This window comes from Labeo rohita, chromosome 7 (genome assembly GCF_022985175.1).
Source record: "Labeo rohita strain BAU-BD-2019 chromosome 7, IGBB_LRoh.1.0, whole genome shotgun sequence".
NCBI lineage: Eukaryota > Metazoa > Chordata > Actinopteri > Cypriniformes > Cyprinidae > Labeo > Labeo rohita.
Genome location: NC_066875.1, coordinates 34,289,778 through 34,304,158, shown reverse-complemented (window position 1 = coordinate 34,304,158; position 14,381 = coordinate 34,289,778). Strand labels below are relative to the sequence as shown.

The window sequence follows — 14,381 nt, the reverse complement described above, 5'->3', positions numbered from 1 at the left end:
GTTCATGTTTTTTTGTCTTCAGTCGTAGAGAAATTATGGTTTTTAATCAAAGCATTTCAGTATTTTTCTCCATATAATGGACTTCAGTGGTGCCCCCCGATTTTGAACTTCCAAAATGTAGTTTAAGTGCATCTTCAAACGACTACAGAATAACGTCGAAAGGTCACGCGGAACTACAGACCCACTGTTTACAATGTGAACGTGCAAAGACTAATGAAGTGCAAGTAAGTACCAAAAGGTACAACGATGTCGGACGATTCTGAAGTTGTATGAGAAAATAAGATGGAGTTTTTCGCCATAGCCTATTTTTTTGCACTGGAGTACACAGAGATGAACTTAAGAGAAGACTGCTGCGGCGACACAAGTCTTTCAAGCCTCGGGCAGACCACGTTCAAATGAGACATGGTGGTCCACATGTGCAAAATGCCAACCATTGCCAACAGAGCAGGAATCTCAATGCTGTCAATAATGGACCACATCTATTTCACTGTCGGAAAGAATCAGCAAGTCAGGTGGTGAGTTGCGCGTGACCTTTCAACGTGATTCTGTAGTATGTAGCGTCATGGACGCACATCCCAGGGCTAGTGCTACACAAGCTTTTGTGCTTAAAAAGTATACAAATTGTAATTTTTTGAAAAAAAAAAAAAAAGACCAATCATTTCGCTAGATAAGACCCTTCTTCCTCAGACAGAAAGACATGAACATCTTGGATGACAAGGGGGTAAGTAAATTATTTGTAAATTGTTGTTCTGGAAGTGGACTTCTCCTTTAAAGTTGATAATTGGTAAATTGATAAATCATTCCTGATAATTTGCTCATCCCCATGTCATCCAAGATGTTCATGTCTGTCTTTCTTTAGCTTAAAAAAAATAAAGGTTTTTGAGAAAAAAACGTCTCAGGATTTTTCTCCATATAGTGGAATTCAATGGTGGCCAACAGGTTGAAGGTCCAAATTCCAGTTTCTGCATGATCCCATCCGAGGAATAAGGGTCTTATCTAGTGAAACGATCAGCCATTTTCTGAAAAATGTAATGTTTTATATATATATATATATATATATATATATATATATATATGTATGTGTGTGTGTGTGTGTGTGTGTTTTGTTTTTTTTTAACCACAAACGTTTGTCTTGCACTAGCTTGACTTGATGCATTGGAAAGGTCACACGTGACGTTGGCAGAAGTACCGACCCAGTGTTTACAAAGCGAACAATCAAAAAAAGTCAAAAGCCTTTGATAAAAAAAAGGTAACACAATGATGTTGGATCATTTTGAAATTGGACAAAATGAGATGGAGTTTTTCAACCTACCCTAACTTTTTTAAGCGAGGTACACAGATGAAGAACTAACCACGTGTGACTTTTCCATCTTGATTATGTGATTGCATGCATCGCAGTGCTAGTGCAAGAGGAGCATTTGTTTAATTTCACTAGATAAGGCCCTTATTTTTCAGCTGGGATCGTGTAGAGCCCTTTAAAGCTGCATTGAAACTGCAATTTGGACCTTCAACTCACTGGCCACCACTGAAGTCCGCTATATGAAGAAAAGTCCTGTAATGTTTTCCTCAAAAAACTTAATTTCTTTGCGACTGAAGAAAGAAAGACATGAACATCTTGAATGACATGGGGGTAAGTAAATTATCAGGAAATTGTCACTCTAGAAGTGAACTACTCCTTTAAGTAATTGCTTGTGATATTTGTTGTTAATAAAAGAAAACTTTTTCAAATCTTTTTTTTTTTATTGACCTTACTCTCAAAGTTCCCACTGTATGCAACAGTTAAACTCCAGAGTAGCCCTAATCAATTAAAAACTTCCAGTACAATTCAACAGTATTCTGATACCACACAACTAGGTCTTAAGTAGCTCTTTATGGCTATTTAAAAAAAAAAAAAAAAGTAAATGTGCAAAACAAAAGCGTACACACAGACATCCAATCCACTGTTTTGGAAAATAAAATATCCACAACATATGAAAAAGATATTTTCAAAAACAAAACAAAATTAAACACTTATATCAAACAGCAAAGTCTGCATTAACTGTATTATGCATAATTATGAAACCAGCCAATTCCTTAATAATTAAAACCGCAGCACACATGAACACAGGTAATCATTGACTCGTACTGGGCAGGAGGTACTGTTTGTTGAAGTCTCTGGTGCTAGGTCAGTTTTCCACACAGTCACGCAGGAAAAACCGAATGACCATTCTATGGCACGTTGTTGTGGTCAAGGGGCATCTGTGGAGAATCGTGGGGTGCGCTGTTGTGTCCTGGAGGCAGTGGCTGGTTTTCTTGGTGTATATTTTGGTGTTCCTGTCCTGGATCCTGTTGGTGTTGGGGTACATCATGTTGTTGTTGTTCTGGAGGGATGTCTTGGTGTCCTGGGGGCAGAGGCTGGTGCTCAGGGGGCACAGGATGCTGGTCATGTCCTAGTGACTCAGGGAGAGCATTTCCTTCCACTGTTAGAAGAGATTTAGATTTTGTTTTGTGTTATTGCCAAAAACAATAGGTTATACTTAAAGGGATAGTTCACCAAAAAATGAAAATTCTGTCATTAAAGGAGAAGTCCACTTCCAGAACAAAAACTGACAGAGAATGTACTCAGCCCTTGTCATCCAAGATGTTCATGTCTTTCTTTCTTCAGCCATAAAGAAATAATGTTTTTTGAGGGAAACATTTTAGCATTTTCTCCATATAATGGACTGCTATGGTGCCCTTTTAACTTCCAAAATGCAGTTTAAATGCGGCTTCAAACGATCCCAAATGCGGTTGTAAACGATCCCAGCAGAGGAAGAAGGATCTTATCTAGCGAAACAATCAGTTATTTTCATAAAATTAATACAATTTATATATTTTTTACTGTTAAACGCTCATCTTGTCTCACTCTGCCTAAACTGTTTTTTTTTTTTTTCGTGACAGTTAGGGTATGTCGAAAAACTCCCATCTCATGTTCTCCCTCAACTTCAAAATCATCATATATTGATGTTTTACCTTTTTTGTTGAGGGTGTTTAATCTTCTTTGCATGTTCACTTTGTAAAGACTGAGTTGCTACTTCTGCAGCGATGTAGGATGATTTTGAAATGATTTTTGAAGTTGAGGGAGAAAATAAGATTTTTTCGACATACCCGAACTGTCTTGAGTCAGAATACACAGAATTCAGGCAGAGCAAGACAAGATGAGCATTTGAGATTAAAAAGTATTGAAATTGTATTTTTTTTTAATGAAAATAATGGATCGTTTCGCTAGATAAAACCCTTCTTCCTCGGCTGGGATAGTTTACAACCGCATTTGGGATCGTTTGAAGCTGCATTTGAACTGCCTTTTGGAAGTTCAAAATCAGGGCACCATAGCAGTCCATTATATGAAGAAAAATGCTGAAATGTTTTATTCAAAAAAACAATTTCTTTACAGCTGAAGAAAAAAAGACACGAACATCTTGGATGACAAGTGGGTGAGTACATTATCTGTAAATTTTTGTTGTGGAAGTGGACTTCTCCTTTAATTACCCTCATGTCATTCCAAACTGTAAGACCTTCATTCATCATCAGAACACAAATTAAGATATTTTTGATGAAATCCAAGAGTTTTCTAACCCTCCATAGTCAACAATTCCTCTCCTCCAAATCACGTCCTCCGCCATTATCGAGAGGAGGAGGAGAAAAATTGTTGTATAAAGTCGTTTTGTTTTGTTTGCACACAAAAAGTATTTTCGTAGCTTTGTAAAATTACGGTTGAACTACTGATGTCACATTGACCGTTTTACTGATGTCCTTACTATGTTTCTGGGCCTGGGAACATTTTAGTTACATTGCTATCTGTGGAGGGACAACACTGGAAACCCTGTTAACCCACTGTGCATACAATAGCTGATATAAAGTTTCTTTGTCTCCACAATATTGTTAGATACAATATTATAGAACACGTTCAGTGGATTTTACTTTTAAGCCTAGTGTAAGAATAGCTAGCCAGTGTAACCTTCACATGAATCTGGTTATATATAAGATTCACAAGTGAAAGTATTACTCACAATGCATCTCAGGTGGATCCGGAACCTTCTGTGTTTTTAACCGCTCCATATGCTCCACAGCCTGATAAGGAAGATGCACAGAGGAGGGTTTTTTTCATTTACTTGTTTTAAAGGACTCTTCTTGATTTTTTTTAATTCAATGAGCAGGTATGAGACAAATCAGTTGAGTTACCTGCTGCAGTTCTATTTTCTGAGCATTGAGCTGCTCCTGCTGTCGCTCCAGGTCCTCTCTCTGCTTCTGAAGGTCAGCTGCTTTCAGATTTAAGTCTTCCTCCTGCCGGACCAACTGCTCCTCAAACTCTCTCATCTCCTCTTCAGTATATGCCTGGTTCTGTTCTAGAGTCTGGGATCGTCCAAAAGCCCAAGATACAAAAAAAAATGTTTTTCAGTTTAATTTGTTCCTTATTAATCAAAGGACTAAGTTATCAAGCAATAAGGTGAATTAGTGTGTACTAAGCAATGGTCTAAATATCTGTTACCATACTCAATACAATACTCACTTCCCAGCTGTCTGGTTCAAGAAACTCTTTTTTCTTTGTAGCAACCAGGAACTCATCTAAGGACACCAGTCTGTCTTTATTAGTGTCAACCTGTAAAGGCCAGAAGATTAAAGATTTGGAAAAAATTTGTCTGTCTTCCTCAAGTTGCCAGAGAAAGAGAATTGGTCCATTATTATAATCATCTTTTACCTCGTTCATGACGTGTTCTCTCATTCGCAGCCTCTCCTCCTCCATTTCAACCATGTCATCCTCTTCATTAGTTGGATCATAGATCTTCTCCAGCTTAATAATCATAATAGAAGCCATTTCATTGTTACTATATAGAAGTTTTATTTTTATTCTGTTGTGAAGTACTCAGTTGTTTTAATTATACAGCATACCTCTTTCGTGAACAGGGCTTCCAGCTCTTGTTCATCAAAGAAGCCATCTCCGTTTGTGTCTGCAGTACAAAATAGAAGAACAATCATCATTGTAGCATTTTCATATGCAGAATTCAGCTAAGCCATCAAAAAATATTTTACCATGCAGATTGAAGAATGTTTTGGGGTCAAAATCTTCAGGGTCAAGGCCATCAGCTTCTTCCCACACTTCTTTGAGTTGATCCTTGCTACCCTACAGACCAAAACATCCGAGAAACATGAGCATATCTTCAATAAAATCACAAATGTGAAGAGAAGTTGATACGTGCCAACTCACGGGGTGGTTGACTTTAGGGTGATCGGCATGTTTCTTCTTCATCTCCTCATAATGCTCCTCTTCTTTCCTCCTGCCCTCCTCATCAAGTGTCTTCAGGTGTTCCCTTCTCTCGTGCTCTTTCATCATCTCGTACCTTTTAAATTCTTCATGCCGTTCCTTGTCGTAGTTCTCCAGATCTTTTGTAGCCTACATTGCAAGATCATAAATATGACTGAAAAACTGTCTGGCGTGTTTTCGTCTTCAGTTATCTTGTGAATGTGAAAAGAAGGAAAATGTCAATGAGATGTGGCTAGAATGTACATGCTGACCTTGGATTTAAAACAAAGAGTATTACATGTTTTCTTAAGGGTGTATGAAAGACTCCAGAAATCCTTGAGAGAGTGTATTTGTAGAACGCAGTTCAAAAACAGTTTTAACCAGTACAGACTAATAGGCTATATTTAGGGAGTTATATCAGTCCCACTTTCATAGAAAATCTGAAATTATTTTCCAAGTCTGGAAAAGTCACTGGAATTTCTTAAGTGTATTTTTCTAAATCACTGTGAAATGATTTATTGCAGTTTGTAACGTAGCTATCCTTCATTGTAAACAGTCTGCAAAGTTGTTAATCAAAAAATGCTCTGACCTGCCCACAAACACTTCCGCTAGTTAGTGTGTTTACATCATGTCAAGTTGACACTGTGTTCTGCGCTGTGAAAGCAAGTTTATTTAGCTGTTTCATTGCTGAAAGATGATGATGTGAAGAATCAGTGGTTAAAATTAATTTATTCCACAATACCACAGCAATACAGTTCAAACCTTTTGTTTTGTATTTGTCATTTTACCAAGGACTGCTTCTCTAATCTTGGCGTGTTCAATGTGGCATTCGCTAAATGCCTGTCCATGAAAGATAAGTCTGTACGATCTTTATTTGAACCAACAAGCATCTCCAAACCACAACCTGTAAGTATGATTAATGCGTTATGTGTACATTTTCAACTGAGTGCTCAATATATCTAGTTTTTTGTGCTAATATGTGATGTATACCTAATGGAACATTAAGTTTCCAGGTAAACCACAACATTATTGTCTTTCTGAAATAGTTCTGATAATTCACTGTGAACCCACTATTTCCTAAGTAAGTGTCGATTAATGTAGACTCTTGTTGTTGTAATTACTTCGTTTAATAATAAGGAATGTAGGCATATTTTGGTTTACAAACGGAAGTGTTTCATCAGTTAGTCACTTTAGCACTCAACAAACCTATCCACTGTTATTGTTATGTGAACTGTTTACAGTTTAGCAGCTAAATTTTAGCTGTGGGCACGATCCGCTTGCATTGTATACGGAAAGACCAATCACAACAGACTTGGCCAGCTGACCAATCACAGCAGAGTAGGCTTATGGAAAGGAAGGGTTTACAGACCTTAAGCTCAGAACCACTTCAAATGAATCATTTTGAAATGATTCTAATTGTAAATGTATATGCTGAGAAAATTAGAGTGTTTTCTGACCTTAGAGGCATTTAAATCTGTTGTAGGGGACTCCATCACAATACTAGGACACTTTAAAATACCATATGCCTTTCTCTTTAAAATCTTTATGTACCAAAACATGGACATTTATTATTGTTTTTATATATTTGCCTATTTTTTATGCAATAAGAAATGTATTTTAAATACTAAATATATTTGGCAGCTTCGTTCTTGACTATAAGGTTTACAAGCACCCAAAATCAAATATCAAATAAAGGGAACATTCAAGCATTCAATGTGACAACCACAAAATCAAATGAAGTATGATGGAAGTTGGGTAACTGTAAGCAATAACATACCGATTTGATGAGTCTGTCCAGATCCTCAACCTCAAATGTGTGTGGGTTCATGTGGTTCAGATATTCAAACTGTTTGAGTAATGCCTGGTGATCTACTGCAATATCTAATAAACATGAGAGAGAACTGTGTTCAGAGAAGGTTCTAAAGACTTACGTGGTGTTTATGGTCTGTTCATTTATTAATATGTAGTTACACCTACAGTGGTGGGCAAAATGATTAGAACACTAGTATTTTCACCAGCTAAAAAATATCAGTTTACAATTCCAAACATTGATTTTCCCGTTAACTGTAGTCATCCATTGTGATTTTTGTTTGCACAAGGAATCTGACAACAGCCAGTGCTCCACACAGAGATCTGATCTTATCATCATCCAGTCTGTCTGGAATGACATGAAAAAACAAAACAAACTGAGACAGACTAAATCCAGAACTGCTTCAAGAGACCTACCCGAAAAAGAAAACCTGAAATACTATGCGCAAATGCACCTAGGGCAAAAGCTGCTTTGAACGCAAAGGATGTTGATTTAATTTTATTAACAGAAGTTAATCAGTGAAGAAAATCTATTTATGACATTATTTTTGACAGCATTATCATTTTACAGCATTTTTACACAAGTGCCTACACCTTTTAACAGTACTGTAGCTTTGCAGGTAGGTTCCTTGAAGCATCTTGGAGACGTTGCCACAGTTCTACTGGACTTAGTCTGTTTCAGATTGTGGTTTCTTCATGTCATTCCAGACAGACTGGATAATGCTGAGATCAGATCTCAGTGTGGAGTCTCTTTGTGCAAACAAAAAAATCTCACTGGATTACTAAAATGAATGGCAAAATGAATGTTTGGAAATGTAAACTGATATTTCCTACTGACACACTACAGCAAAACAGAAATAACTGACTTAAAACCATTTTTTAGCTGGTGAAAATACTAGTGTTCTAATAATTTTGGCCACCACTGCACGTAGGAGAAATGACCTCAAGCACTTATTCAACTGTAGTTATTTTTACAGCCATTCTTACCATTCCCTCCTTCAATATCTTGCTTGGCTTTTATCAGGGTTCTCAGACGGCTAACCTCTTGCCTTTTAAGTTCATCCAGTTTGGTTCTCACATGGTGGCTGACAAAGTCAAGCTCTTTAGCCAACTTCCCTTGCTGAAATCAGCAGGAATGAAAAGATTAGCTCTGTGTGACCTTTGTATTGTACAACACAACACAAATAAAGCCGTGCTGTTTCTTACCTTGATATCTTCCATGTCTGTGTTGTGAAGCTTTTCTCTAAAATGCTGATCTTTTTCAAGGAAATCGATAACTTCCCTGAGATAGCGGTCATAATGAAGTCCAGTGTCCTATAATATAAATAATATGTATGTATGTAATATAAAGTGTGCTTTTCTTTCAAAGTAAATGCTTTTAAAATTGTGAGCTTATTGCCACTCAGAAATAACCATGCGTATTTATGCATCCTCACACTTCTAAGACAGCTTATTATATCTTGTAGCCAAAGCTTATGTAATTGGCTGATCAAATATCTTACCACACTCTGGGGAGGCTCTTTGACTGTTTCCTCTGGGAGCTTCACCTTAGTTTTATCCATGCTTATTGGCACTGCCTTGGCCCAGGACATCACACTCGCCAACACAAGGCAGCTGGTGAGGAGTCCCTTTAAATAGGACATCTGGAAAAATCAGCACACATATGGATGAAATATTAGACGGAGATGACCGTTCTATCGTTTTAGATAGCGATACTGCCAGGTTGTATCGCACTACCTTTTTTGGGAATCACATGCGAGTCTGAAGATTCCAATCGAAATATTTTCGACATCGCAATTCGAATAGATCTAGGTAGGTAGCTCTATAGGGCTTGAGACACGGCCAATGATTGGCAGATCAGCTCTCCAATAAACCCGTTACTAAGGATAAACAACATTAGCAGGCAGTTAGCGGGTCACTATATTAAAGTGACACTCGAAATATACATGGTTTTGTATGGCAAGCCGTATTGCATTACAGAAATGTAGTTCGAGGGTGGGCTCGATACATAGAGGCTAATTCCATTAGCTTTATTTGACAGTGAAGTCTATGCCAGACGTTACTGCGAAACTCACTGGGCATTTTATAAGTGAAAAGTTAAAATGTTGATGGTGTTTTTGGGTTAAGGCGATTCGCAATTGAATAATGGCACTTACGGTGTCAGATCGGTTTCTATCGAGCTATCTCGGGTGTTTTCTGCTTCCTTTCATTACCGCAGGCTTCCTGACTGTCCGCTATCTTGGACTGATGGTGATGACTTACAGAGGCGGATTCAGAACCGCTAGCGAGCTAACAGAGTAGAGCAGCAGGAGGAGACAGAGAGCTCGTCCACGTAGATCAAGTACAGCGCTTGAATTACATACTAGGGTTTAGTGTTGTTGTTTCTTATGACACAGACAGAAGACTTCCTAAAGGGGGCGTTTTGGGGCTCAGAAAGCGAATCCTCCTTCAGGTCTCATGACATTTTTTAACATTTGTACACTTGAAGTACGCTAGATTAAAAATGGTTATTATAATAGTTGGTAAATTTCACACGAACAGAACATTTTCCGAGCAAATGTATTTTTAAATCCTTATTCATTCATCACAAACGCTTGTGATTGGTCCAACCTGACCAGCGCTGAAAAACGTAACGGGTAACAGGTGATCTAACGCTTTAAATGCGCGTTATCATGTGTTTGGATATTAATAACTAATGTTTGAATAGTAATTAAACCCCATATTATTACAGTAAGAAGCTTAAATAGATGACAAGCTTATTGTTGTTAAAATTATTATTTATTAGGGCAGCTAAGCTCCGCCCATAGTAGAACTCTCTTGGATGCTACCGTTTTATCCGCTTATTCCATTTCTATAGCATGATATCAGCAATAGGGCTTTTCTTATAGCGCCACCAGCCGGTGGATATGAAATGAGTGGTATATTTTTAACAAACGACAAAGCACAACACGTAAGGACGACAGTAATAAACTAAATGATGAAAAATGCAAAAAAAGGCCATTAAAAACATAAAACCATTACATCACATAATGGACAAAATTATAATAGGATTTTATGGCAAAGAACCGTTCTAGATAAAGCCCAAAATTTTTATTCGAAATTAGAGAGAGAAGAGACTTATTGTAATTTTTTTTTTATTTTTTATAAAACTTATTAAAAAAAGTTTCTGAATGTAAACATTTCCGAAATTATGTAATTTAAAATATTTTTATGCTAAATTTTATGATGGACTTTTTCCGGATTTATTGGAAGAATATGCCTTTTTCCAGTTTAGATGAGGTAAAACTAAATAATAATAATAAATAAAACAATAATATAAAAATACCATATTTAACATGCTAAACTAAAGTGTGAAAGAATCGAAAAGACAAAGAAAAGCAAAGGAAAAAGACTTAAATGTTCCTCAAACCAACAGACCGGAAGTGATATTTGACATCACTTCCGCCTCGTTACTTCACTTCCTCTCGGCCTCGGCTCGGTCTTTCTCTTTCCTCGCTCTCAAAACCGCCATCATGGGTCGTATGCACGCTCCTGGGTAAATGTTTATTTTACACTAAAAACACATTCTGTGGGTCACACTACCAATTCAAAATACTGTTAACTCTTTATAACATGGATTGAGCCTGAAATATATATTCCATCGGTGCTAGAAAAGAGTTTTTTAGAAGTACATTCAGTCCCACGTTCTCTTCCTCTGTAAAGCGCGATGGCAGCACATGTAGTATGAGGCGCTGCAGGATGGATACATAAAGGATTTTTACATACCGATTAAATTAACATTGACAGTTTGTCTGTACGGTCTGATTGTTCTGGTATAATTTCAAGTCGTTTTACATAACCTACGTTTGTGTCAGATGTGTTGGGCGGTTAATGTTCGTTAGGGCTGATCAGACCACCTCATAAACGTTTTTATGCATCCATCAGAATATTTCATAGACTAAACTTTAATTTCAAGATCAATTTGTTTTAGGATATCCTTCCTTTCACTTACTTATACTTTATACGACCTGCTGTCGGTTACCATGTTTACAGTTTAGATTACTGACGGGGAAATTGTTTCGAAGTTATTTAATGTTTAATTCTGGGACATGTATTTAACTGTTAAATGCTTTATTTTTCAGCAAGGGCTTGTCCCAGTCGGCGCTGCCCTATAGACGAAGTGTCCCCACAGTAAGTCCATTGATTCTAATTCATGTGGAACGATAATGCCTCTTTACATTGTCAAAGCTGTTAAAATAATGAATTATTTTGTATTGTAGTGGCTCAAACTGACATCTGATGATGTTAAAGAGCAAATCTTCAAACTGGCCAAGAAGGGTCTGACCCCCTCACAGATTGGTAAGTTCTCATTGATGTTAAAGGAATTTTACCTATGCAGTCAGGTCTGTCCTATAAATTTCCGAAGACTTTTATATCACATTTAATATACACAGTGGTGATGCAAAGACCAGGTTAAAATCAAATAAGAACATTAAAGGAAAGTCAAATGAAATGAATGGAGTTAGTAAAATAGTTACAGCGGAGACATATTGGAAATTTGTAAGCTGATTTCTAGCAGGAGAGAATGCTTTTATATTTTAATTGTTGTTTCTTATGCATCTTGACACTTTTACATATGTTTTGTAGATTGGATGTCTGTATTGTGTCTGTCCGCACAACTTCATTATGGAGCTAATATCGCCTGCCCGTTTCTCATTAGGTGTGATCCTGAGGGATTCCCATGGTGTTGCTCAGGTGCGTTTTGTCACTGGCAACAAGATCCTTAGGATCCTGAAGTCCAAAGGTCTGGCCCCTGACCTGCCTGAGGATCTCTACCACCTCATCAAGAAGGCTGTTGCTGTGAGGAAGCACTTGGAAAGGAACAGAAAGGTAATGAAACTATCATTCATATTAGATCATGTACTTGCATCTTTACTGTGCAGACAATCATTTTATGGAAAAGATTTATTTCCACAGTTTTTTTCCCCTCATCATTGTCACTTGTGTTCTTGCAGGACAGGGATGCTAAGTTCCGCCTGATTCTGGTTGAGAGCAGAATCCACAGGCTTGCCCGCTACTACAAGACCAAGAGAGTACTTGCCCCCAACTGGAAGTAGTAAGTGTTTAATTGTTTTATGACATCAGAAGAAAATACATGGTGCACATTTCATTGTCCCATTCTTCCTTTGTAAGAACTGAGATATTTCTAATGTGCTAGAAAAACTTTGGAGGTTAATTAGCAGTTTGGCTTTATTGTGCCAGCACTGCCAGTCCCCTTCACACAAAAACTTGCTTTGTCTTTCAAAAATGCGCTTTTCCTAAATTTATCTGATTCGTTTGTTTTTCATCCACAGCGAATCCTCCACAGCTTCTGCACTGGTGGCATAAATCTGCAGTTTTTGGACAAATAAAGACATTTGGATCAATTCAAGTGTTTGTGTTATTGTTGTCAGATTGGTTTTCTTTACTTCAGCTGGGTACAGAATTGTTTTGCAGTCCAAATGAATTATTTTTTTTGAGTAGAATACAGTGGTTACATATGCATGTATTAGTAGTCTGGTCATGCAAATGTCTCATGCTGAATTAATCAAAGCTGAATATTCACTTAGATCTAAAGTTCATTTATATTTTTGTTTAAATGATCATTATGCAAACATTAAAAGAAGCATTGTGGCCAGCATTTTGTACTGCCTCATGCGTTTGTTATTGACTGAGTAAGAACATCAATGAGTTTAAATTGCTCAAAATGAAATTGCCACAACAGCAAGAAGAAAGAAGGATGTTGATTTATTAGCCATTGTGTCAGATATGAAGTTCAATGAATGGCTAGCTTACACTCTGATGAAATAAAGCTATTTTTACTATGGACAAATCTTATCTACTAGAAAAAACAAATTTTTGCACCTGTAACTGGATTGTGAAATGCTATAAATTCTACATGGCTCTGCAAGTTAATAAAAGCTAGCTTACTCACTAGGTGTGTTTCATTAGCATATAAGGAAACGCTAATTATTCCAAGGGAATTATTCAATTGGATTAAAACTGGTAACTCTTCATACAGAGAAAGACTAGACCGGGGGTGCTCAACCCTGTTCCTGGAGAGCTACCTTTCTGCAGAGTTCAGCTCCCACCCTGATCAAATACAAGTGAACCAACTAATTAGGATCGGAATGAACACTTGATAATTACAGACAGGTGTGTTTGATCAGGGTTGGAACTAAACTGCAGGAAGGTAGATCTCCAGGAACAAGGTTGGGCACCCCTGGACTAGACAGTTCTTTGTAAGGTGTTGTGTGTTCATAGACTGCCTGAATAAGTGACAGCATTAAGGATCTTGTCCACTAGATGTCAGCAATCACTCAACATTTGAAATGTGTGCTATGGCAATACAATTCCAAAAGTGTAAAACGTCAAAAATGATATTCTCTGCATTCATCGATGGCGTAGAAAAGAGTATATTCTCTAAAAAAAAAAAAACAGTCACCTGGTGTACAGTATTTTCTTTTTACATAAAGAGCAAATGGACATTAATTAAATGTTTTAAATATGGGAAAATATTTTCTGGTTAAGGATGTTTTAGTCAGCCTTTCATAAAAGACACCTTTTATATCCTTTAAAAAATGGATTTGTATCTCTGTTCAATTAATGAAGTCTGGCTTTTATACAAAAAGCCTTTAAATCATCGCTTTAAGCAGTTTCTGAAAAGCTCCGACGGTCTATTATGAACGGCACCATAACTCGTTTTCAGTTTGATTAAAAATCATTTAGTACTGATAGAGGTCACATCACTGAGATGAGGTATTTTAAATTAGAAAATTAAATAACATACACTTTCCACAAACTAGCTCCTGCCGTGCTTTCACCGTAGATGCGCAGTACAAAATGTTATATGATGTACTTGACACTGTTTAGCACGCACTTGCAACTCTAATTAAAGAAAGTAAGACGTCTTGAGAATTGTCCACTGCAGATCACTTTATTCTGCATGCAGCAATTGAACTGCAGTTGCCTCTGTATGAACCTCTCCTATGAGAGAAAAGTAACACTGAGTCACCTTGCAGCATTGTGAGCTGCTGGCAGTGGTGAGGAAACCATCAGCAGTACAACACCGCAGAGCTGCGCAGGACTGCACCCCGTTACTGAAGGTGTGTATGACTGGCGAGGGATAGACAGGGTGGACAGAGGAAGACCTTTTAAGTGGTATTACAGAAAGCCCCTAATTCAAACAAGCTTATTAGCCGAACATGTGCCGTGCTCTGTTGGAAGCATATGGCGTTTTATTCAGGCGGACAAGGGGTACAACATGGAAAGCGGTCAGGTCCCAGGATGCTGG

The 14,381-nt window shown here is 37.4% G+C and overlaps 2 protein-coding genes and 1 non-coding gene across 4 annotated transcripts; 2 read left to right on the top strand and 1 right to left on the bottom strand.

Moving 5' to 3' along the window:
• Positions 1-1,865: 1,865 nt before the first annotated feature.
• nucb2a (nucleobindin 2a) lies at positions 1,866-9,396 on the bottom strand. Of its 2 annotated transcripts, none has more exons than XM_051116105.1 (13): positions 9,226-9,396; positions 8,572-8,712; positions 8,276-8,383; positions 8,057-8,189; positions 7,038-7,141; positions 5,225-5,410; positions 5,050-5,140; positions 4,909-4,967; positions 4,718-4,810; positions 4,529-4,618; positions 4,201-4,371; positions 4,029-4,089; positions 1,866-2,459 (listed from the first exon to the last, which is right to left on the bottom strand). In XM_051116105.1, the coding sequence occupies exons 2-13, from the start codon at positions 8,710-8,712 to the stop codon at positions 2,209-2,211; spliced, it is 1,488 nt and encodes a 495-aa protein (XP_050972062.1). In that variant the 5' UTR covers positions 9,226-9,396; the 3' UTR covers positions 1,866-2,208. The 2 variants fall into 2 exon arrangements, with proteins under 2 accessions (XP_050972062.1, XP_050972063.1); XM_051116106.1 differs by lacking the exon at positions 9,226-9,396 and adding an exon at positions 8,807-8,940.
• Positions 9,397-10,509: 1,113 nt separating this feature from the next.
• rps13 (ribosomal protein S13) lies at positions 10,510-12,474 on the top strand. The gene is made up of 6 exons (XM_051116107.1): positions 10,510-10,604; positions 11,191-11,239; positions 11,329-11,407; positions 11,769-11,938; positions 12,064-12,164; positions 12,403-12,474. Exons 1-6 carry the CDS (start codon positions 10,582-10,584, stop codon positions 12,434-12,436), a joined length of 456 nt encoding a protein of 151 aa, XP_050972064.1. The 5' UTR covers positions 10,510-10,581; the 3' UTR covers positions 12,437-12,474.
• Positions 12,207-12,335, top strand: LOC127169055 (small nucleolar RNA SNORA19). The gene has a single exon (XR_007828195.1). It is a non-coding gene; the product is annotated as a small nucleolar RNA SNORA19 (small nucleolar RNA).
• Positions 12,475-14,381: the final 1,907 nt, after the last annotated feature.

Coding starts and splice junctions, on each gene's coding strand:
- nucb2a (XM_051116105.1), bottom strand. CDS start 8,712: ATGTCCTATTTAAAGGGACTCCTCACCAGCTGCCTTGTGTTGGCGAGT. Junction 8,190..8,275: donor CAGACATGGAAGATATCAAG/GTAAGAAACAGC, acceptor TGCTGATTTCAG/CAAGGGAAGTTGGCTAAAGA. Junction 5,141..5,224: donor ACCCTAAAGTCAACCACCCC/GTGAGTTGGCAC, acceptor TTTGGTCTGTAG/GGTAGCAAGGATCAACTCAA.
- rps13 (XM_051116107.1), top strand. CDS start 10,582: ATGGGTCGTATGCACGCTCCTGG. Junction 11,939..12,063: donor ACTTGGAAAGGAACAGAAAG/GTAATGAAACTA, acceptor GTGTTCTTGCAG/GACAGGGATGCTAAGTTCCG. Junction 12,165..12,402: donor CTTGCCCCCAACTGGAAGTA/GTAAGTGTTTAA, acceptor TTTCATCCACAG/CGAATCCTCCACAGCTTCTG.